This window comes from Macaca thibetana, chromosome 16 (genome assembly GCF_024542745.1).
Source record: "Macaca thibetana thibetana isolate TM-01 chromosome 16, ASM2454274v1, whole genome shotgun sequence".
Classification (NCBI taxonomy): domain Eukaryota; kingdom Metazoa; phylum Chordata; class Mammalia; order Primates; family Cercopithecidae; genus Macaca; species Macaca thibetana.
The window spans coordinates 47,527,877-47,549,714 of NC_065593.1; the positions used below are offsets into that span (position 1 = coordinate 47,527,877).

The 21,838-nt window shown below is 41.2% G+C and overlaps 2 protein-coding genes across 7 annotated transcripts in view; one reads left to right on the top strand and one right to left on the bottom strand.

Moving 5' to 3' along the window:
- MRPL45 (mitochondrial ribosomal protein L45) overlaps positions 1–21,838 on the top strand; it is a 390,432-nt gene that overhangs the window by 233,841 nt on the left and 134,753 nt on the right. The gene's annotated exons all lie outside the window — the stretch shown is intronic.
- NPEPPS (aminopeptidase puromycin sensitive) overlaps positions 1–21,838 on the bottom strand; it is a 109,134-nt gene that overhangs the window by 13,701 nt on the left and 73,595 nt on the right. For all 6 annotated transcript variants that reach the window (XR_007720101.1, XM_050762593.1, XM_050762591.1 and 3 more), the window contains 7 exons: positions 21,391–21,495; positions 20,921–20,981; positions 17,035–17,144; positions 12,823–12,886; positions 8,204–8,343; positions 5,579–5,713; positions 4,082–4,301 (listed from right to left, as the gene is read on the bottom strand). Coding sequence is in view for 5 of the 6 variants with exons in the window: in XM_050762593.1 (XP_050618550.1) it covers positions 4,082–4,301; positions 5,579–5,713; positions 8,204–8,343; positions 12,823–12,886; positions 17,035–17,144; positions 20,921–20,981; positions 21,391–21,495 (835 nt within the window). In the remaining variant the exon portion in view is untranslated. The remainder of the gene's footprint in view (positions 1–4,081; positions 4,302–5,578; positions 5,714–8,203; positions 8,344–12,822; positions 12,887–17,034; positions 17,145–20,920; positions 20,982–21,390; positions 21,496–21,838) is intronic.

Sequence of the window (21,838 nt, forward strand, 5' to 3'; positions counted from 1 at the left end):
ACTTGGATATATCTCAGAAACATTATGCTGAGTGAGAGAGGTAGGTTTAAGAACAGAACACACATTATATGATTCTATGTATATAAAATAGAAGAGATAAATATTAATGTAGGTGAAAGAAATCAGAATGGCATGTGCCTGTGTGGGGTGGGCAGGGGAGGCTCAAGTAGTAGGGACCAATTAGGAAGGAGCCTCAAGCAGCTTTCTGGGGGATAGAAATGTGGTATGTGTTTGCCGAAAGTCACGGAACTGTAACATTTAGATTATGCATTTTGCTATATTTAAATCATAATTTAACCAAAAATAATTTTAAGAAAACCATCAGAGATCAATAGATAACTACACATTATTGTGATGATTCTTACAAGAAGTAATTTATAATTCTGGCAGCTAGGAAATTGAAGGCATTCTCCCTATATTGTAAAGATGGTTTTGAAGTCAAAAAGTGTCACATTATCATCATGAAAGAAAAGTGCAACACCCATTAATTTACCTGCATCTGTGTCCATGTACTCCTATCTTGTCACTATTCATCTGTGCTCCTATCTAAAACCAACTCCTTAACTTCAGCACTGGATCTCAACTCCTCTTGATTATTCAGCTATCACTACAGCAATAACCCCTCTCTCTCACAACATGAATTTTTCCATTACCACTGCATTATGTTCAAATAGTTGCAGAAAAATGTAGTATAAAATCTCCCAACTTAAAAATTCCTTCCTTTACCCCACCTCTCTCTCGCCTACCCCTTTTCTCTGATCTTCTCAGCAAAACTCCTTTAAAAAGTTGTCTAAGTGTGTTGTCTCCATTTCCTCTCCTTCCATTCTAAAGAACCTGCTGCAAAAGTGGAGAATTCATTATTGTTCCCCACTACTACACAAAAATTGTTAAATGTAATATTGAATTAGGCTTCATCATTCTATTTGATTTAGTGTAGTAGCATCTGACACAGCTGATCACATTCCCTCTGCCTTCATCTACTGTTTCTTTTCATCTACTGTTTATTTAAATTCTGGGATACCCCTTCTCTCTCCTGGCTCTCCTACTTCTACCTTACTGGCCAGTCTGTCTCTTTTGCTGATTCTTCCTCTTCTACACAATCTCTAAATCCTGAACTCAGACCTCTTTTTTTCCACTTATACTCAGTCACTGGTTGATCTCACCCAGTTTTGTTTTGGTTTTTAAAGACATGAGGTTGCCCATGCTGGGCTTGAACTCCAGGACTCAAGCAATTCTCCTGTCTCAGCCTCCTGAGTAGCTAGACTACAGGCGTGAGCCACCACGCCCAGTTAATTTTGTATTTTCAGTAGAGATGGGGTTTCACCATGTTGGCCAGGCTTGTCTCAAACTCCTGACTTCAGGTGTTCCACTCCCCTCAGCCTCCCGAAGTGCTGGGATTACAGGTGTGAGCTACCACGCCTGGCCCTTGATTCCCTTTTACACCCAAATATGCTTCCATGCCAGGCACAGTGGCTCATGGCTGCAATCCCAGCACTTTGGGATGCTGAGGCAGGAGAATTTCTGGAGTCCAGGAGTTCAAGACCAGCCTAGGCAACACAGTGAAATCCCATCGCTACAAAAAAAAAAAAAAAAAAAAAAACATAGCTGGGTATGGTGCATGCCTGTAGTCCCAAATACTCAAGAGGCTGAGGCAGCAGAATAGCTTGAACCCAGTAGTTTGAGGCTGCAGTGAGCTATGACCGCACCACTGCACTCCAGCCTGGGCAACACAGCGAGACTTTGTATCTTTAAAAGAAAAAAATGAAGCCGGGCGCGGTGGCTCACACCTGTAATCCCAGCACTTTGGGAGGCTGAGACAGGCGGATCACGAGGTCAGGAGATCGAGACCATCCTGGCGAACACAGTGAAACCCCATCTCTACTAAAAATACAAAAAATTAGCCGGGCGCGGTGGCGGGTGCCTGTAGTCCAGCTACTCAGGAGGCTGAGGCAGGAGAATGGCGTGAACCCGGGAGGCGGAGCTTGCAGTGAGCAGAGATCGAGCCACTGCACTCCAGCCTGGGGCACAGAGCGAGACTCTGTCTCAAAAAAAAAAAAAGAAAAAAATGTTTCTACGGCAGTCTTCCCTATCCCTATACACGGCAACTTCATTCTTCCAGTTCTGCAGGCCAGAATTTGATGACACTTCTCTTTCTTTCCACCACACAGTCCATCCTTCACCAACAGTTTCAGTTCCACCTTCAAAATATACAGAGACTTTACCACCTTTAAGTTCTAGTTGCAACCAGCATCTCAAATGGATTGCTAAAATAGCCTTCTGAATGGTCTCCCTGCCTCCTCTCGTCTTCTTTTAGTCTGTTCTTCAGAAAGCCGAGTAAATCAAATCAAGTTCCCCTGCCCAAAACTCCCTAATTAGCATGTCATATCACTCAATGTTAAAGTCAAAAAACTTCTCACTGTAGCCAACAGGTTCTATAGGATCAGAAAGGTCTCCCATTGCCCTCTCCTACTCAATCCTGTCCTGAACTCAGCAGCTTTCTTGTTATTCCTCGAATACCCTAAGCATGCTCCCATCTCAGGCCTTTGTACTTGCTGTTTCCTCTGTCTGAACCACTTTTCTTCTAGGTATCCTCATAACTCTGTCCTTCATGTCTCAGTTTATGCTCAATATCACCTTATTAGAGACAGTTTCCCCAAACACTTTCTAAAAAACAGTGGCCCAGCACTCCTTATTATCTGACACCTTTATTTTTCTTAATGATACTTCCTGCCACCTAGATCTTATACATTTAATTATTTGCTATGTCTCCTATTAGAATGTAAGCCATATAAGGCAATATTTGGGTTGCTGCTGTATCACCAGCTCTTAGAATAGTATATGGCATTTACCAGCTACATAAATATTTGTTGAATCAATGAAGAAAAGACATAGAAGCTGGGACCAGGTATAGTGGCTCACACCTGTAATACAGCACTTTTGGCAGCCGAGACAAGCAGATCGCTTGAGGTCCGGAGTTCAAGACCAGCCTGGCCAACACGATGAAACCTCGTCTCTACTAAAAATACAAAAATTAGCCAGGCGTGGTGGTATGCTACTCGGGAGGCTAAGGCAGGAGAATCGCTTGAACCCAGGAGGCAGAGGTTGCAGTGAGCCAAGATGGCGCCATTGCGTTCCAGCCTGAGTGACAAGAGCGAAACTCTAGCTCAAAAAAAAAAAAAAAAAAAAAGACAGAGCTCTAGGTATTGCTACTATTTTTATTACAAAAGACTTCCAGATCAAGACTGATCAGGAGGAAACACCACCTTTAGTTATCAGCAGATGATAAAAAATAATGATATGTAAAACCTTTAAATAATCATTCCCAATATTTCAGTGAGAGCAAAAAGAGTAAATATATACTTACAGAAATAACCACAGAGCAGAGAACACATGTAGAAAGCAAATAATTTCCTTAATTCAAAAAGCTGGCCCCTATGTCTCTCAGCGCCTTTACAAGTTATACATAAAGGTGCCTGGTATTTACGGTAATAATAAATAAAACTTGGGAGGCGGAGGCAGGCAGATCACCTGAGGTCGGGGGTTTGAGACCAGCCTAACCAACATGGTGAAACCTCGTCTCTACTAAAAATACAAAAGTAGCCGAGCGTGGTGGTGCATGCCTGTAATCCCAGCTACTTGGGAGACTGAGGCAGGAGAATCACTTGAACCTAGGAAGCGGAGGTTGCGGTGAGTCGAGATCGCATCATTGCACTACAGCCTAGGCAACAAGAGCAAAACTCCGTCTCAAAAAAATAAAATAAATAAATAAATAAAACAACCTAAAATTCCCTTTAGCTTTTCTTGACTAAAAATAGGCCTTTGGAATTCTGCAAAAGACTTTTATTTCCACCATGTGCACAAATTATATTTAGCAATAAACACACATAACCACTACTGTTTCTATGTTGGTAACCCATGTAACTTCACCAGCAGACTTAAAAGACTCAAGTCTTAATTTCTGGCTTGCTGAATATATATAGTAACATCCAGTAGATATAAAGATGATATTAATTATATTGTTAACCACATAAAAAAGTACCAACTTCTGCCTAATTCTTTCTCCATTTAGTATATGCATTACCTTCTCCAGGTTTGGGGTCCCAGCCCAGTCTCTCCCCTATAGGTGAAAAGACATCTTTCACAAACTCCTGGATTTCCTCATAGAAGTCTGTGTGGGACAAGAGAGTTGAGAGAATCCCCAGGTTACAGCTCAGGTCGCTCCATACAGTATAATTGGGCTCATTCACAAAAGCCTCCATGACTTTTAGAACCTCTACAGTGCTAATGATTCCAGCTCGAGCCTGGGATAGGAAAAAACATAAATTAACCTAGTCTTCAAACAAAACCAAAAAACATAAGCATGCATTTTTGGCATTAACTACTGCTAGCAATTTCTTTGGTTTAAGGAAATGGGACTGTATAAGTTCAGAACACTGTTAGAATAAAAATCCTATTCAGACAACATTCCTTCTTTACTCTTTTGTTATTTTTTTTTTTTTTTTTACAGAAATATTAGAATGAATCATTTGCTATTTATACAAGAACTACTTTAAAAAATTAAACTAAAAGTCCCATCAATTTGAGAACAACAACAAACCAGTTAACTTCTATTTCTACTCAGTTTCTGGGGACTTGGTTTTGTTACTGTTTTGAAATTTTTCATACTTTCAGAAAAACTGCAAAAATAGTTTGAGCTTTAGTTTTTGACATTCTTTCAAAGCTGGACCTGCAAACTGTGTCAACTTAAGCCTCTCCTTTACTCATTTCTAAAAGAACATAAACTAGAAGGCACTACAAATTCAAAGTCCTTTCAGAACTAACAGAGTTAGGAAAAAGAACTTCTGTGACAGCAGCCAGCTGCACAAACAGCTCACTCTCCTGGGACAGGTCTCTCTCGGCAATTAGATCAGCAGATGTGAGGTTTTGTGCATCAATGCTAATCTGTGTTTACACAAAGGCGGAATCCAAAACCAATGACTGCAGAGGGGAGGGAAAATTTCCAGTCCAATTTAAAGGAATACTAGGAGGAATATGACAATTTTATCATAAAGACATCTGGAAATTACCTAACCTATGCTGAAGTCATAAAGAAAATAATAATAATTGCTGCTTTAAATCCTTTCTGGAAGAAAGCCAAATATAAATATAATTCTAAAGCTAATGGGATACAATTTGAAATAAGAACACAATGTTTAAAAATTCTAGTTTTCCCAGCAAAGTACAACCACTATTTAGAAAAACATAAAATCACTCTGACTTAATTATTTTAAAAACCTATCAGTAGGGTCATTTCTTCAAGGCTCATATTTATTTCTACTGAAAAGCAAGGAATTTTTGCCTTACAAAGGATAGTTTAATTAAGAGTTTCAGAAAGCTGGCTCAGGAGTAGTGAAATGGGATTTAAATTATATAGCCTCAATCTTGTCATATTAAAAATCAGTCATTTGCTCTAGTCCCAAAGGTGTTTTTAACCTTCATGAAGACCCATATTCTTCTAATTATGTTTCAGACACTCCAGGAAAAACAAAATCTTTTAATCAGCAAAATCCATCATATTACTTAAGTCACAGATGCTTACCAAGGAGAAGAGGTCATTCTGTAATCCAAGTCGATCCACAGGGGGCAGAGAAAGGTCACGAATGCCTGGTAATAAACTTTCCAGCATGGCAGAGCTGTACTGGGTCCGATAAAACCCAACTGTTCCTAAGTTTAACTGCAAAGATATCCAGTAAGTACTATTAAACAGCTCCATTAATTTTTTAAATCAACCTTTTGTATGTTTACAAGGAGTTCTGGTTTTAGATATATATGGATGAAAAACAATTAAGACCATCTATGCCAACTAATGAATTAAAACAAGACAACACATCAAGAAAGAATGAATACGCAGACAAAAGAAAAGGGAAACTTGAAATTGTGGGGGCCAAAGTGAGAGACAGTAGAAAGAACATGGAAGGGACAAAATAATGTGGGTGAGTTTCTATTTCTAACCTCAATTTTAGGTTTACAGAAAATACTTAATATATATGAAAACACTTGGACAGTAGAATCTCTAAAAAAGCTTAGCCCTTTACAAACACTGATCTTATAAGCACAGAGACTGAACAGAATAACAATTTTCAGATCCCAATTTTAAAGAATTACATGGACCTAAAAGGCAATTTCATAAGATTTTTGGCGTGAGGTAATTACTGACTGCATTATTCTTTTATTATTATTTTTTTTGAGATGGAGTCTTGCTCTGTTACCCCGGCTGGAGGGGAGTGGCGTGATCTCAGCTTACTGAAACTTCCACCTCCCAGGTTCAAGTGATTTTCCTGCCTCAGCCTCCCAAGCAGCTGGGATTACAGGCACCCACCACCCACCACACCCAGCTAATTTTATATTTTTAGGAGAGACAGGGTTTCACCATGTTGGCCAGGCTGGTCTTGAACTCCTGACCTCAGGTGATTCATCGCACCTCAGCCTCCCTGGGATTACAGGCATGAGCCACTGCGCCTGGCAACTGCATTATTTTCTATAGGCTATTTACCAATAGCCAAAAAATATTTTTGAGAACATTTGTATTCAAAATAGTTTAATGGTAAAACAGTAAGATAAAAATATTTTACTATTTATATGTAAATATTTTAAAAACCACCCCTACAATTTTAATGCAACTATCACTTTATCGATTCCCTTTATTTAACTTAATCAAAATTGTAGTGTACATAACTTTTTTCTCATTTATAAGAAATTTTTCATATTGCTACAACATAATCTTCCAGATTATAATTTCAAATGGTAATATTCCAGTGAGTGTATTTTAAATATATATTTTAAAAAGTAAAACAATGCCAGGCATGGTGGCTCATGACTATAATCCTAGCTACTCTGGAGCCTGAAGTGGGAGGATCACATGAGCCTAGGAGTTTGAATCTTGCAATATAGTGACACCCCCAACTCAAAAAGAAAAAAAAAGTTGATAAACAGAAAAATGGCTTCTTTTTTTGGGGGGGGGGTGGGAATGGAGTCTCGCCCTGTCATCCAGGCTGGAGTGCAATGGTGCGATCTTGGCTTACTGTAACCTCCGCCTCCTGGGTTCAAGTGATTCTCCTGCCTCAGCCTCCTGACTAGCTGGGATTACAGGCACACGCCATCACAACTAGCTAATTTTTTTTCCGTATCTTTAGTAGAGACAGCGTTTCACTATGTTGGTCAGGCTGGTCTCAAATTCCTGACCTTGTGATGCCTGCCTCAGCCTCCCAAAGTGCGATTACAGGCATGAGCCACTGCACCTGGCCGGCTTTTTTTTCAAAAAAGCACAAATGTCTGATACAATGTGTAATTCCTATTAGGAACATATAATTAAGAGTCTGTAGTAAATACTTTCATTATGAAAGGTACAGAGTACAGAATAATGAAAAATAATTCTTACCTATTGGTATTTCTGTGAAATGGTTTTGAAATACCAGCTAGGGAATTTTACATTTCAGTGACACAAACCGATTATTATATATGTCTGCTCTCACTGGATTATAGTACTACACATATGGTGACAACACATCATTGAAGTTAACCTTTCATTATAATGGCAGGAGAGTTTGAAGGTGTGAGACTACAAATATTTTGGTTCATATAACCTTACACTCCATCTACTTTTTTTTTTTTTTCTCCTCTTAGTCCTATGCCTTTGGATCTGCTTCTCTACCACTACCTTCCCTAACATCTGACAAATGTCTGGACAATACTATTTGAAAATTCATCCTAGGCCGGGCGCGGTGGCTCAAGCCTGTAATCCCAGCACTTTGGGAGGCCGAGACGGGCGGATCACGAGGTCAGGAGATCGAGACCATCCTGGCTAACTCGGTGAAACCCCGTCTCTACTAAAAAATACAAAAAACTAGCCGGGCGAGGTGGTGGGCGCATGTAGTCCCAGCTACTCAGGAGGCTGAGGCAGGAGAATGGCGTAAACCCGGGAGGCAGAGCTTGCAGTGAGCTGAGATCGTGCTACTGCACTCCAGCCTGGGCGACAGAGCAAGACTCCGTCTCAAAAAAAAAAAAAAAAAAAAAAAAAAAAAGAAAATTCATCCTAAATTTCACAAAGGAAAGCTTAGGTTTTTTTTTTTCTTTGAAACTACTAACCTGAAGCAGAATTTAAAGCCAGTCATAAGATGTATACATTAAGTGAGAGAAATCTGTTTAGGTAAGATTCTGAACTCACCTTCACCCATTGGTCTGGTTTGACATTTTTCAAAACCACATTCATCTCTGGCTTGTCCATTAGAATTTTTAGTTTGGCCTGGTTGGGGTCTTCACTAGTAGAGATTGTGATAGGGACCATCCACTGGGGACAATCTTCACCTAAGCAAGAGAAGAACAAATAAATTTTGCACTGGGACAAACAGAAGGTAAGGTGGAGAGAGGAGTGGTGTTGTTCTAACCAGGAGCCTAAGCCTAACTGTTAAGTCAGTAGTTCATTCTTAGTGGTACATGAACTCTTCCAGATAACCTGAATAGTATCAGTGCAAAGGAAGGGATAATCTACTAACAAAATCACAACATGTTGTCTAAAAAAAGAAAGCAGTTAACTCACTTGAAGAATCACAAATGCAATGACTTAAACTTCATTATCATTTTCCCCTTACAGAGCAAAGACAGCAATTTTACTGTTAAATTGTGAGGAGGTGAAGGCTCTCACATAGCATTTATTACTATATATGCATATGTATTTTTTTTTTTTTTAGAGATAGAGTTTTGCTCTGTTACCCAGGCTGCAGTGCGGTGGCGTGATCTCAGCTCACTGCAACCTCCACCTCCCGGGTTCAAGAGGTTCTTGTGCCTCAGTCTCCTGAGTAGCTGGGACTACAGGTACGTGCCACCATGCCCAAAAACATACAATTTTTTTTTTTTTTGTACTTTATTAGTAGAGATGGGGTTTTGCCATGTTGGCCAGGCTGGCCTCGAACTCCTGGCCTCAAGGGATCCACCCACCTCAGCCTCCCAAAGTGCTGGGATTACAGGTGTAAGCCACTATGCCCAGCCTTCATATATCATTTAAAAACAAATTCTAAGGTGTAGGCCTTAACAGGTATACACACTGCTGAAATATCAAAGGGTTGATTTTTATTGTTGTGATAGACAGGATACATCCTGGGAGCTGTAATGTTCCATCACAGAGGACTCATATCTAAAAGCCAAAGCTTTTGTAAGGCAGAAACACTGTCTTATATATCAGACAGCAAAACAGACTTGGCATTAAGATGCCAAACAAAAAAGAGTCCTTGCCCAGTACCTTAATGGAAATGGAGCTACTTTAATAAATGACATAGCTTTATGCTATCAGGTTAAACCACAAAGTAAAATTTCTCCAATATTGGGATACTGCAAGTTTTAATGTTGCCTCTATTGGTCACAGAGTATTAGAAAAACCTGTCAGTACTACAATGTAGATTATAGGTAAGAGGCAGAAAATGACAACTGTAACATGTACAGATTTGGATAATAAAACTGTCATCTGACTTGTTAGATATTTTTTTTTCCCCCAGATAGGGTCTCGCCCTGTCACCCAGGCTAGAGTACAATGGCACGATCACGGCTCACTGCAGCCTCAATCTCATGGGCGCAAGCAGTTCTCCAACTCAGGCTCCCAAGTAGCAGGGACTGCAGATGCATGCCACCATGCCAAGCTAATTTTATTTATTTATTTTTTGAGATGAGGTTTTGCCATGTTGCCCGGGCTGGTCTCGAACTCCTGGGCTCAAGCAATCTGCCCACCTTGGCCTCCCAATGTACTGACACTACAGGTGTGAACCACTGTGCCCAGTCTTGTTAGATATATTCATTAAAAGAATAATTCTGTAGACGGGCACAGTGGCTCACGCCTGTAATCCCAACACTTTGGGAGGCTGAGGTGGGCAGATCTCGAAGTCAGGAGTTCAAGACCAGCCTGGCCAACATGGTGAAACCCTGTCTCTACTAAAGATACAAAAAAGTAGCCGATCATGGTGGTGTGTTCCTGTTAATCCCAGCTACTTGGGAGGCTGAGGCAGGAGAATCGCTTAAACCCAGGAGGCGGAGGTTGCAGTGAGCCAAGATTACGCCATTGCACTCCAGCCTGGGCAACAGGGCAAGACTCAGTCTCAAAAAAAAAAAAAAAAAAAAGTAACTCTAGGCTGGGCATGGTGCTCACGCCTGTAATCCCAGCACTTTGGGAGGAAGCTGAGGCAGGCGGATCACCAGAGGTCAGGAGTTCGAGACCAGCCTGGCCAACATGGCGAAACCCTGTCTCTATTAAAAATACAAAAATAAGCCGGGGGGTAGTGGCACGCGCCTGTAATCCCAGCTATTCAGGAGGCTGAGGCAGGAGAATGGCTTGAACCTGGGAGGCAGAGGTTGTAGTGAGCTGAGGTTACACCACTGCACTCCAGCCAGGGCAACAAAGCAAGACGCTGTCTCGCCAAAAAAAAAAAATCAGGCTGGGCACAGTGGCTCATGCCTGTAATCTCAACCCTCTGGGAGGCCAAGGCGGGTGGATCACGAGGTCAGAGTTCAAGATCAGCCTGGCCAAGATGGTGAAACCCCGTCTCTACTAAAAATACAAAAATTAGCTGGGCATGGTCATGGGTGCCTATAATCCCAGCTACTCGGGAGGCTGAGGCAGAGAATCGCTTGAACCTGGAAGGCAGAGGTTGCAGTAAGCCGAGATCATGCCACTGCACTCCAGCCTAAAAGATAGAGCGAGACTATGTCTCAAAAAAAAAAAAAAAAAAGAAAAAGAAAAAACTAATTCTAACTGCTAAGGAAGGTTAAGGGCAGAAGGCCATACGTCTTAACTGAGTTGAATGTATCAGATTTTTAGTGGGTGGAACATGACAAGGCATTGATGATTCTCATATATACCTCCCCTTTGTTGAGAACTGTTGTTTTAAAGGAAGCAAGAAAGATATAGACAAACACTTTACTCCTTGATTTTTTCAACTAATCTCTTAATTTCCTGGGTAAAATTTTATAGGTAAAAAGAATCTAATGACATGTGGAAATATATGAAAATGGTAGTTAAGAGCATAAATTCATGGAGTCCAATTATTTTGAATTCCCACTCTTTACCTTCTTAGATAGGTGACCTTGAGCAATTTAACTAAGCTATGCTGCAGCTTCCTCATCTGTAAAATAGAAATAATGTGGCCTACCTTATAAGGAAGCTGAGAGAGTAAAATAAGAGCCAGTTATAGTATGTAGCACAATGACTGGTATATAATAAATGTAAATAATCACTGGACTTTACTCACTTATTTACTTATTATGCCCAAGCATTAAAAAAAAGAATTACCTACCCCCCCCCCCACCTACCCCTCACCCCTGACACATACAGTAAAGTCCTCTTTTGGAAGATTAAGGCTAGAGACGTCACTTCCTGGGTATTACTAACTTTCTTCATTCATCATAGCCTCCAATAACACACAGAAACATGGAATTTCAAAAACTAAAAAAGTGACTAAATACTATAAATACCTTGTGAATCTCCTTTTTTATTTCCTAAATTTTTTTCTTATTTCTATTTTGAGACAGGGTCTTACTCTGTCACCCAGGCTGGACTGTAGTGGCACAATCATGGCTCACTGCAGCCTTGAACTCCTGGGCTCCAGTAATCTGCCTCCCTCAGCCTCCCAAATACCTAGGACTACAGGTGTGCACCACTATGCCCAGCTAAGATTTCTCTCTTTTTTTCTTGTTTTTTTTGAGACAGAGTTTCACTCTTGTTGCCCAGGCTGGAGCACAATGCCTCGATCTTGACTCACTGCAACCTCCGCCTCCTGGGTTCAAGCGATTCTCCTGCCTCAGCCTCCCGAGTAGCTGGGATTACAGACATGCGCCACCACGCCTGGCTAATTTTGTATTTTTAATAGAGACGGAGTTTCACCATGTTGGCCAGGCTGGTCTTGAACTCCTGACCTCAGATGATCTGCCCACTTTGGCCTCCCAAAGTGCTGGAATTACAGGCGTGAGCCACTGCGCCCCACTTTTTTTTTTTTTTTTTTTTTTTTTTAAGAGACAGGGTTTCGCCATTTTGTCCAGCCTGCTCTCAGCCCCTAAATTTATTTTTATTTTTTAATTATTTATTTATTTATTTATTTTGAGATGGAGTCTCACTCTGTTGCCCAGGCTGGAATGCAGTGGCATAATCTCGGCTCACTGCAACCTCCGCCTCCCAGCCTCCTGAGTAGCTGGGACTACAGGTGCCTGCCACCACGCCCAGCTGTTTTGTATTTTTAGTAGAGACATAGTTTCACCATGTTGGCCAGGCTGGTCTCGAACCCCTGACCTCTGGCGATCCGCCCGTCTCAGCCTCCCAAAGCGCTGGGATTACAGGCGTAAGCCACCGTGCCCGGCCCTAAATTTCATTTTTTGTTCTAATATCATCATCTTGCTTTTATTTAATTATATTAAAACTTAAAAATTTTCAGCTGGGCACAGTGGCTCACACCTGTAATCCCAGCACTTTGGGAAGCTGAGGTGGGTGGATCACTTCAGGTCAGGAGTTCAAGACCAGCCTGACCAACATGGTGAAACCCTGTCTCTACTAAAACACAAAAATTACCCGGGCGTGATGGCAGACGCCTGTAATCCCAGCTACTAGGGAGGCTGAGGCAGGAGAATTGCTTGAACCCAGGAGGTGGAGGTTGCAGTGAGCCAAGATCACACCATGGCACTCCAGCCTGGGCGACAGAGTGAGACTCCTTCTCAAAAAAAAAAGAAAAATTTCCTATTAGTTGGAATACTACTGGTATTAGTTAATATCCAAATTTATCAATCATATCCCACTTACAGCCATTTACCTACCAACATATGATCCACCGGCACAGAACTTCTTTTGGGACAACCTCAATAATCTGTCATCTTCTACCTAAAGAAGCAAAACAAAGGCTGTAATAGTACTGACACCATTTGGGGTTTTTGTTTTTGAAGAGGAGGGAGACAACATTTCTGTGACAAATGCTGGAACTAGCACAACCAAATGTCTCATGAGTATACAAAGTACAATTGTGATGAAGACGGTAATACTACAGAGAAAAGTCCAAATAACTAAAACGCCAGAGGCAACAATGTAAGTATATATGTTTACAAAACACTTCAACAATATGCAGTCATTTGTGTCATTTATTAGTTACCACATCCTGGATTTCAAATAACACAAGATAAAACAGACTTAAGATCACCTAAATCAAATGTAAAATTGGGCTAATGAGCTACATGGACAAACTTACTACAAGAAATAGAATTGAAAAACTAAGAAAAAATTTAAGTGAGAAAGCAATGGCCACTTTGATGCCATAGGGAAACTATTAATGAACGTTAACACTAGAAACTAATTATATATATAATCAGTTATATATCACACAGATTTCCTTGAAAAAGTTGAAAGCTTTTACATTGATTCAGAATTAGAGCAAAAATATTTAAATTTGGGGAATGTAAAGTGAGAAACAGATCATAATCAAGATACGTTACACAGCTTTCCTATTCTTAAAAGAGTTAAGAGTTGGCCGGACCCGGTGGCTCACACCTGTAATCCCAGCACTTTGGGAGGCCGGGTGAGTGGATCACAAGGTCAGGAGATCGAGACTATCCTGGCTAACACTGTGAAACCCCATCTCTAATAAAAAAATATAAAAAATTAGCCAGGCACGGTGGCGGGCACCTGTAGTCCCAGCTACTCGGGAGGCTGAGGCAGGAGAATGGCTTAACCCGGGAGGTGGAGCTTGCAGTGAGCCGAGATCGTGCCACCGCACTCCAGCCTGGGCGACATAGTGAGACTCCGTCTCAAAAAAAAAAAAAAAAAAAAAAAAAAAAGCAACAGACAGGCCTTTAATTTAATTAATATATTTTTAATTTATTTTTAGATTTTTAGAAACAGGGTCTCACTATAATATTGCCCAGGATGATCTCGAACTCCTAGGTTCAAGCAATCCTCCTGCCTCGGCCTCCTAAAGTGCTAGGAGTATAAGTTTGAGCCACTGCACCAGGTCATTGGCCTTTTATTACAATGCAAAATGGAGGAGGAGTTCGGCTGTGCCTGTAGACAAAAAACAACAAAAGAAAGCAAGACCTTGAAAGCCCCTGGATGGAAAGAGTTTCAGTAACACTTAGAAGTGTGGCATTAGTGTTCTCTGTTCTAACTGATAAACCATTATTTCTTAAAAGTGTGTTCTGCTTTAAGAAAAAAATTACGGATTAGGCCGGGCGTGGTGGCTCAAGCCTGTAATCCCAGCACTTTGGGAGGCCGAGATGGGCGGATCACGAGGTCAGGAGATCGAGACCATCCTGGCTAACACGGTGAAACCCCGTCTCCACTAAAAAATACAAAAAACTAGCCGGGCGAGGCGGCGGGCGCCTGTAGTCCCAGCTACTCGGGAGGCTGAGGCAGGAGAATGGCGTAAACCCGATTGGCGGAGCTTGCAGTGAGTTGAGATCCAGCCACTGCACTCCAGCCTGGGCGACAGAGCGAGACTCCGTCTCCAAAAAAAAAAAAAGAAAGAAAAGAAAAAAATTATGGATTAATAATCTGCTTTATGTGTAATCATTAACATTTCAATCGTTTTGGGTTTGTTTTTTTGTTTTGGTAGAGACAGTGTCTTACCATGTTACCCAGGCTGGTCTCAAACTTCAGAACACAAGTGATCCTCCCAAAGTGCTGGGATTACAAATGTGAGCCACTGCAACTGGCCAATAGTTTGTTTTTTAATACATGGTCTTGCTCTGTTGACCAGCTCACTACAGCCTTAACGCCTCCTGTGCTCAAGCGATCCTCCCAACTCAGCCTCCCAAGCAGCTGGGACTATAGGCACGTGCCACCGTGCCCAGCTAGTTTTTTTTACTTTTAGTAGAGATGAGGTCTCACTATGTTGCCCAGGCTTGTCTTGAACTCCTGAGCTCAAGCAGTCCTCCCACCTTGGCCTCCCAGTATTGTAAGTACAGTTGTGAGCCACTGTGCCTGGCCCAGCCAATAGTTTAATAGTTTTGAGGGAATGAAATGCCCAGAGGTGAAAAGTAACAATAATTTTTGTATGTTAATATTCCTTTTTTTTTTTTTTTTTTGAGACGGAGTCTCACTCTGTCGCCCAGGCTGGAGTGCAGTGGCCGGATCTCAGCTCACTGCAAGCTCCGCCTCCCGGGTTTAAGCCATTCTCCTGCCTCAGCCTCCGGAGTAGCTGGGACCACAGGCGCCTGCCACCTCGCCCGGCTAGTTTTTTGTACTTTTTAGTAGAGACAGGGTTTCACCGGGTTAGCCAGGATGGTCTCGATCTCCTGACCTCGTGATCCGCCCATCTCGGCCTCCCAAAGTGCTGGGATTACAGGCTTCAGCCACCGCGCCCGGCCTAATATTCTTAAAAGAGTCAGTCTATATGCAGTGTCAACATTAAATTCAATTAGTCATCTCCTGTAACAGATTAGTCCCAAGTGCAGAAAAAAGACTGCAAAGAAATAGAATGGTCACAATGGTAGGTCACTAAACTTACAGGTATTCTTTTCCACTAAACATCATCCATCAACTGCTTTCCCTAAATTGCCTTTCCAAGTTATTGCAGCCAGTCTAACTGAGAGGTCCTCCAATGTGCACACTTTAGTGTAAAATCCAATCATGTTTAAAGTTAAGATTTGGCTCTGAAAGGGTAATCTGCAAGCTTACATATGAAAATGTTCCATGTAAATTTGGGAGCATTTTGAGTGCAAGAATTGGTTTAAATGTCACCTAGAATACAAAAGTGCAGAAAAGCAAATTTATAACTTAGAGTGCCACATTGATAAATTATTTGTAAAACATACTTAGCTTTGGCTGGGTAGGCAGTGGCTCACACCTGTAATCCCAGTACTTTTGGGAGGCAGGGATGGAAGGATCACTTGAGCCCAGGGGTTGCAGACCAGGCTGGGCGATATAGTGAGACCTCATCTCAATTTTTTAAAGTATAAAAATAATAATAATAAAATACTTAGCTTTGTGGACAATGTAGGACCACAAGAAAAAACACATACTAAAAAAGAACTATGAATCCACTTCCCTAAAAATGAACAGGAATTAATTCTCCATGCAGCTCACAAAACCATGGCAACGAAATTGAAAAGAACAATTTCATTTAATGAAACTGAGTTAAGATCACTTTTTGGTAGGCATTAAAGGATGATGTGTAATTCTTAGTCCTTTTGAAGTATAGCTCATACTGAAGTACTCCTCTCTGAATTCAGATAACAGTCCAATTAATGAATTGCAATTCTAATCAAAATCACACTGCTGTCCAACCAACATTAAAAATCTACTTTACACAATCGATATTATAAGTGGGTATGAAATTTTACCAAATGTTTTTTCTACATCTAATCAGTGATGATGTGCTATTTGCATTTGATTCTGTTAATGTAGTGATTGTAAATCAATATATTGATTTTTTTTTTTTTTTTTTTTTTTTTTTTTGAGACTGAGTCTCACTCTGTTGCCCAGGCTGGAGTGCAGTGGCACAATCTCAGCTCACCGCAACTTCCGCCTCTTGGGTTCAAGCAATTCTCCTGCCTAAGCCTCCCAAGTAGCTGGGATTTCAGGCGTGTGCCACCAAGCCCAGCTAATTTTTGTATTTTTAGTAGAGACAGGGTTTCACTACATTGGCCGAGCTGGTCTCAAACTCCCGACCTCAAGTGATCCACCCGCCTCGGCCTCCCAAAGTGCTGGGATTAGAGGCATAAGCCACCATGCCCAGTCTAATTTTTTAAAAAATGTTAAACCAACCTTGCATTTCTAGAATAAACCATATTTGGTGGTTTTAGAATTATATCAAAAATTTACAGTATTTTCCCCAGAGACAAGACAAGCAGGTAACATTTTATTTTCTATCTTAAGTACATGTAACTTTAATGATGCAGGCAGTAAAATTACTGAGAAAAGAGTAACAGCGCTGGTTTAAATGTCACTAGAAAACAAAGTACAGAAAAGCAAACGTGATACATTGTACTGAATTTCATTTAATACAGTATCAGACAAATGGAAAGACTTCATATGTTTACCTGTTCAGCTTCCACATAAATGAGGGGAAATCCCATTTGTTTGGTCCAGGTATTCATCACAGCTGCTATAGGTTTACCACTTGCATTTTCTAAACTTTCCCAGAGATCCTCTAGAAGATAAACAATGATAATCTAAAATGTTTATATTTTTATTTTCCTAAACAAAGCAAAATTTTATTTAACTTTTGACACTACACTGCTGACTAATTCTTTGGTTCTTTCAGGTTCAGGAAACAGTGGGCCAAATTAACATTCCCTTTGCCAGCCCTCTTCTGCAACTAAGTAAATTCTATCATAAAAGCTGGTATTTTTTGAGATAGGGTCTTACTTCGTCACCCAGGCTAGAGTGCAGTGACATAATCACAGCTCACTGCAGCCTCGACCTCCCAGACTCAGGTGATCTTCCCTCCTCAGCCTCCTGAGTAGCTGGGACTACAGGTGCACACCACAACACCTGGCTAATTTTTTTTTTTTTTTTTTTAAGATGGAGCCTTGCTCTGTTGCCAGGCTGGAGTGCAGTGGCATGATCTAAGCTCACTGCAACCTCTGCCTCCCAGGGTCAAGCAATTCTCCTGCTTTAGGCGCCTGAGTAGCTGAGATTACAGGAATGCACCATCATACCCGGCTAATTTTTGTACTTTTAGTAGAGATGGGGTTTCACCATGTTGACCAGGTTGGTCTTGAACTCCTGACCTCAGGTGATCCATCGCCTTGGCCTCCCAAAGTGCTGGGATTATTGGCGTGAGCAACTGCACCCAGCCCATAATTTCTTGCAATTTTTGTAGAGATGGGGTTTCACCATGTTGCCCAGGCTGGTCTCAAAGTCCCAGGCTCAAGCAATCCGCCTGCCTTGGCCTCCCAAGGTGCTGGAATTACAGGTGTGAATCATCACACCTGGCCAAAACTGGTCTTTTATTCTGAGATATACTTAATCATTCTAATTTATAAGAAAAATGACAAATTATAATAAACAAACAGATGAGTTAAGGAGAAACAAAGAAAGAAATTGAAACATGTTCAAGATCACTACTAAACAATCACTGACAAACTTAAGACCATTATACCCATTCAATTAACCTCAATTTAAAAATATCCAGGCTGGGCGCAGTGGCTCACGCCCGTAATCCCAGCACTTTGGAAGGCCAAGGCGGAGGGGGGATCACCTGAGGTTCAGAGTTCAAGACCAACCTGACTAACATGGAGAAACCCCATCTCTACTAAAAATACAAAATTAGGCTGGGTGCGGTGGCTCACACCTGTAATCCCAGCACTTTGGGAGGCCAAGGTGGGCGCATCACCTGAGGTTAGGAGTTCAAGACCAGCTTGGCCAACATGGTGAAACCTTGTCTCTACTAAAAACACAAAAATTAGCTGGGCATGGTGGCATGCACCTGTAATCCCAGCTACTTGGGAGGCTAAGACAGGAGAATCACTTGAACCCAGGAGGCAGAGGTTGCAATGAAGCCAAGATCGCATCACTGCAATCTAGCTTGAGAGACAGAGCAAGACCCTGTCTTTAAAAAAAAAAAAGAAAAAAAATACAAAATTAGCCAGCTGTGGTGGCGCATGCCTGTAATCCCAGCTACTCAGGAGGCTGAGGCAGGAGAATCACTTGAACCCGGGAGGCAGAGGTTGTGGTGAGCCTAGACTGTACCACTGCACTCCAGCCTGGGCAACAAGAGCAAAACTCCGTCTCAAAAAAAATAATAATAATCGAAAAAAGTCAAAAAGTTAAAAAAAAAAAAGTAAATTTAAAATGTTACAGTAAGCTAAGGTTAATTTATTATTCAAGAAAGAAAAATTATTTTTATAAATTTAGTGTAGCCTAAGTGTAAAGTATTTATAATGTCTATAGTAGTGTACAGTAACGTCTTAGGCCTTCATATTCACTCACCACTCACTCAACTAGAACAACTTCTAGTCCTATAAGCTGCATTCAGGTGTAGCCCCTTATTTTCTTTTGAGACAGCACTTTGCTGTTGCCCAGATTGGAGTGCAGTGGCCCAATCACAGCTCACTGCAGCCTCGACCTCCCAGGCTCAAGTGATCCTCCTACCTCAGCCTCCCAAGTAGCTGGGACTACAGGTGCATGCCACCACACCTAGCTAAGTTTTGTACTTCTTATAGAGACAAGGTTTTGGCATGATGCCTAGGCTGGTCTTGAACTCCTGGGTTCAAGCAATCCACCTGCCTCGGCCTCCCAAAGTGCTGGGATTGTAGGCATATCAGTCAGCTGGTGGAGCATCTTTAATACCGTATTTTTACTGTACCTTTTCCATATTTAGAAATGTTTAGGTATACAAATACCACTGTGTTATAATTGCCTATGGTATTCAGTATAGTAACATGCTGTACAGGTACTTTACAGCCTAGGAGCAACAGGGTATACCACATAGGCTAGGTGTATATGGCCTAGGACATACTGTGTAGGTTTATGTAAGTCCATTCTATGATGTTCACATATTGATGAAATTGCCTGACGACATATTTCTCAGAACATATCCCTGTTGTTAAGCAACACATGACTGTATTCCCTTTATTTTTTATTTTTTCAGAGACAGGGTCTTGTTCTGTTGCCCAGGCTGGAGTGCAGTGGTGCCATGATTGCTCACTGTAACCTCAAACTCCTGGGCTCAAGTGACCCTTCCCACTTAAGCCTCCTGAGTAGCTGGGACCACAGGTACATACCACCACACCCGGCTAATTTTTTTTGTATTTTTTGTAGAGACGGGGGTCTCGCTATGTTGCAGGCTGGTGTCGAACTCCTGGGCTCAATCAGTCCTCAAATCCTGGCCTCCCAAAGTGCTAGGATTACAGGCATGAGCCACGATACCCGGCCCAGACTCTCTAAATTGGCAAAATATTCAGTTATGGAAAGCAGAATGCTGGAGGATGACGAAAGGGATAATGAGTCCTGATTCATGTTGACCCAATGACTTGTTGCAGGTTTAGTATCCCTTATCCGAAATGCTTGGGACCAGAAGTGTCTTCAATTTCATATTTTTTTTGGATTTTGGAACATTTGCATTATACTTACTAGCTGAGCATCTATAATTGGAATATCCAAAATCTGAAATGTTCCAATGAGTTATTTCCTTTGAGCATCATGTTGGCACTCAGAAAGTTTCAGATTTTGGGTGGAAATTGAACAATGAGAACAACTGGACACAGGACGGGGAACATCACACACCGGGGCCTATCGTGGAGTAGGGAGCTGGGGGAGGGATAGCATTAGGAGAAATACCTAATGTAAATGATGAGTTAATGGGTGCAGCAAACCAACATGGCACATGTATACTGATGTAACAAACTTGCACATTGTACACATGCACCCTAGAACTTTAAAAAAAGAAAAAGAAAGAAAAGAAAAAGTTTGGCCGGGTGCAGTGGCTCACGCCTGTAATCCCAGCACTTTGGGAGGTCGAGGCAGGTGGATCACAAGGTCAGGAGTTCAAGACCAGCCTAGCCAATATGGTGAAACCCTGTCTCTACTAAAAATATAAAAATTAGCCGGGGGGCTCCTGTAGTGGCAGGCGCCTGTAGACCCAGCTCCTTGGGAAGCTGAGGCAGGAGAATCGCTTGAACCCAGGAGGCAGAGGTTGCAGTAAGCTGAGATCGCGCCACTGCACTCCAGCCTGGGCGACAAAGGGAGATTCAGTCTCAAAAAAAGAAAAGAAAAGAAAAAGTTTCAGATTCTGGAGCATTTCAAATTTCAGATTTTCAGATTAGAGATATTCAACCTGAACACAGCTTCAAATAAGGCTAATTTATTTATTACATGGATCCTGACCTTGAGTTAAGTATTCAGAACAAAAATAAAATGTCCCAGCCTGGATAGAGTGACAATACTTTCTCTCCATTTCTATCTCAAGCTATTAAAGATTACCTGTGGCAGCATTCTTTTGTTGGAACTTGGTTAAATACATGTTCATTCCTTTCTTAAAGTCCTGAGAAAACACAATTTTTAAAAATCCAGATCTCAGAATTTATAGTATATTTGTATATTAATCAAAAACAAACTTACTCAAATACTCAAGTATCAGATACACTGAAATATATATATCCCTCTGATGCCTACTGCCTTTTATTTAATAATGCATACTCATGCCTTCTATTCTTGCTCTTAAGTTTTACACCAGCCTCCCATTCCCACTCCTAAACATACTTGCACATCATTCATCTAAGAGACCACAGTAGTCAACTTCAAATAATTGAATTCTCATTCTTTTTGGTCATTTAAAAAAAAATGACAAGCCAGAAACTATTTGGGAACTTAATCCAAATAAAGAGACTTTTTTTCATGCAAAACTCTATGATTTCACCATAAAAAATGAAATATTAAATTTTTTTTTTTACCTTATCCCCAATGTAGTCATGCAGCATTCGGATGACAGATGCACCTTTGCTATATGATATAGCATCAAATATCTCATCAACCTCAGATGGATGGCCCACACTGACCTGGCAGACAGTGTGATTCAGGGTTATGACAGGAAGCAGACAGCCTGTAATACTGAATTACATAAAACGCTTTCTAGGAAAACCCTTCTAACTTATATTTTTCTGCCTTTAACTCACTCATAATGTATAATGATGGTCCTCAAAAAAATGTAGTAACTAGTAATACTAAAGTTGAATAGAACTTGATTCCTGTCATCCCTCAGAGCCTGGGTTCTAGTCCTGGCTTTGTTCTGCTGGGAGAGAAGCCACTATGGTTCTGTTTATTCTTGGGGTAGTTGCAGAGGAGTGATGAGGAAGACATGGAGGTGAAGAATATTAGATTTCTTGCACTAATTGTAATGAC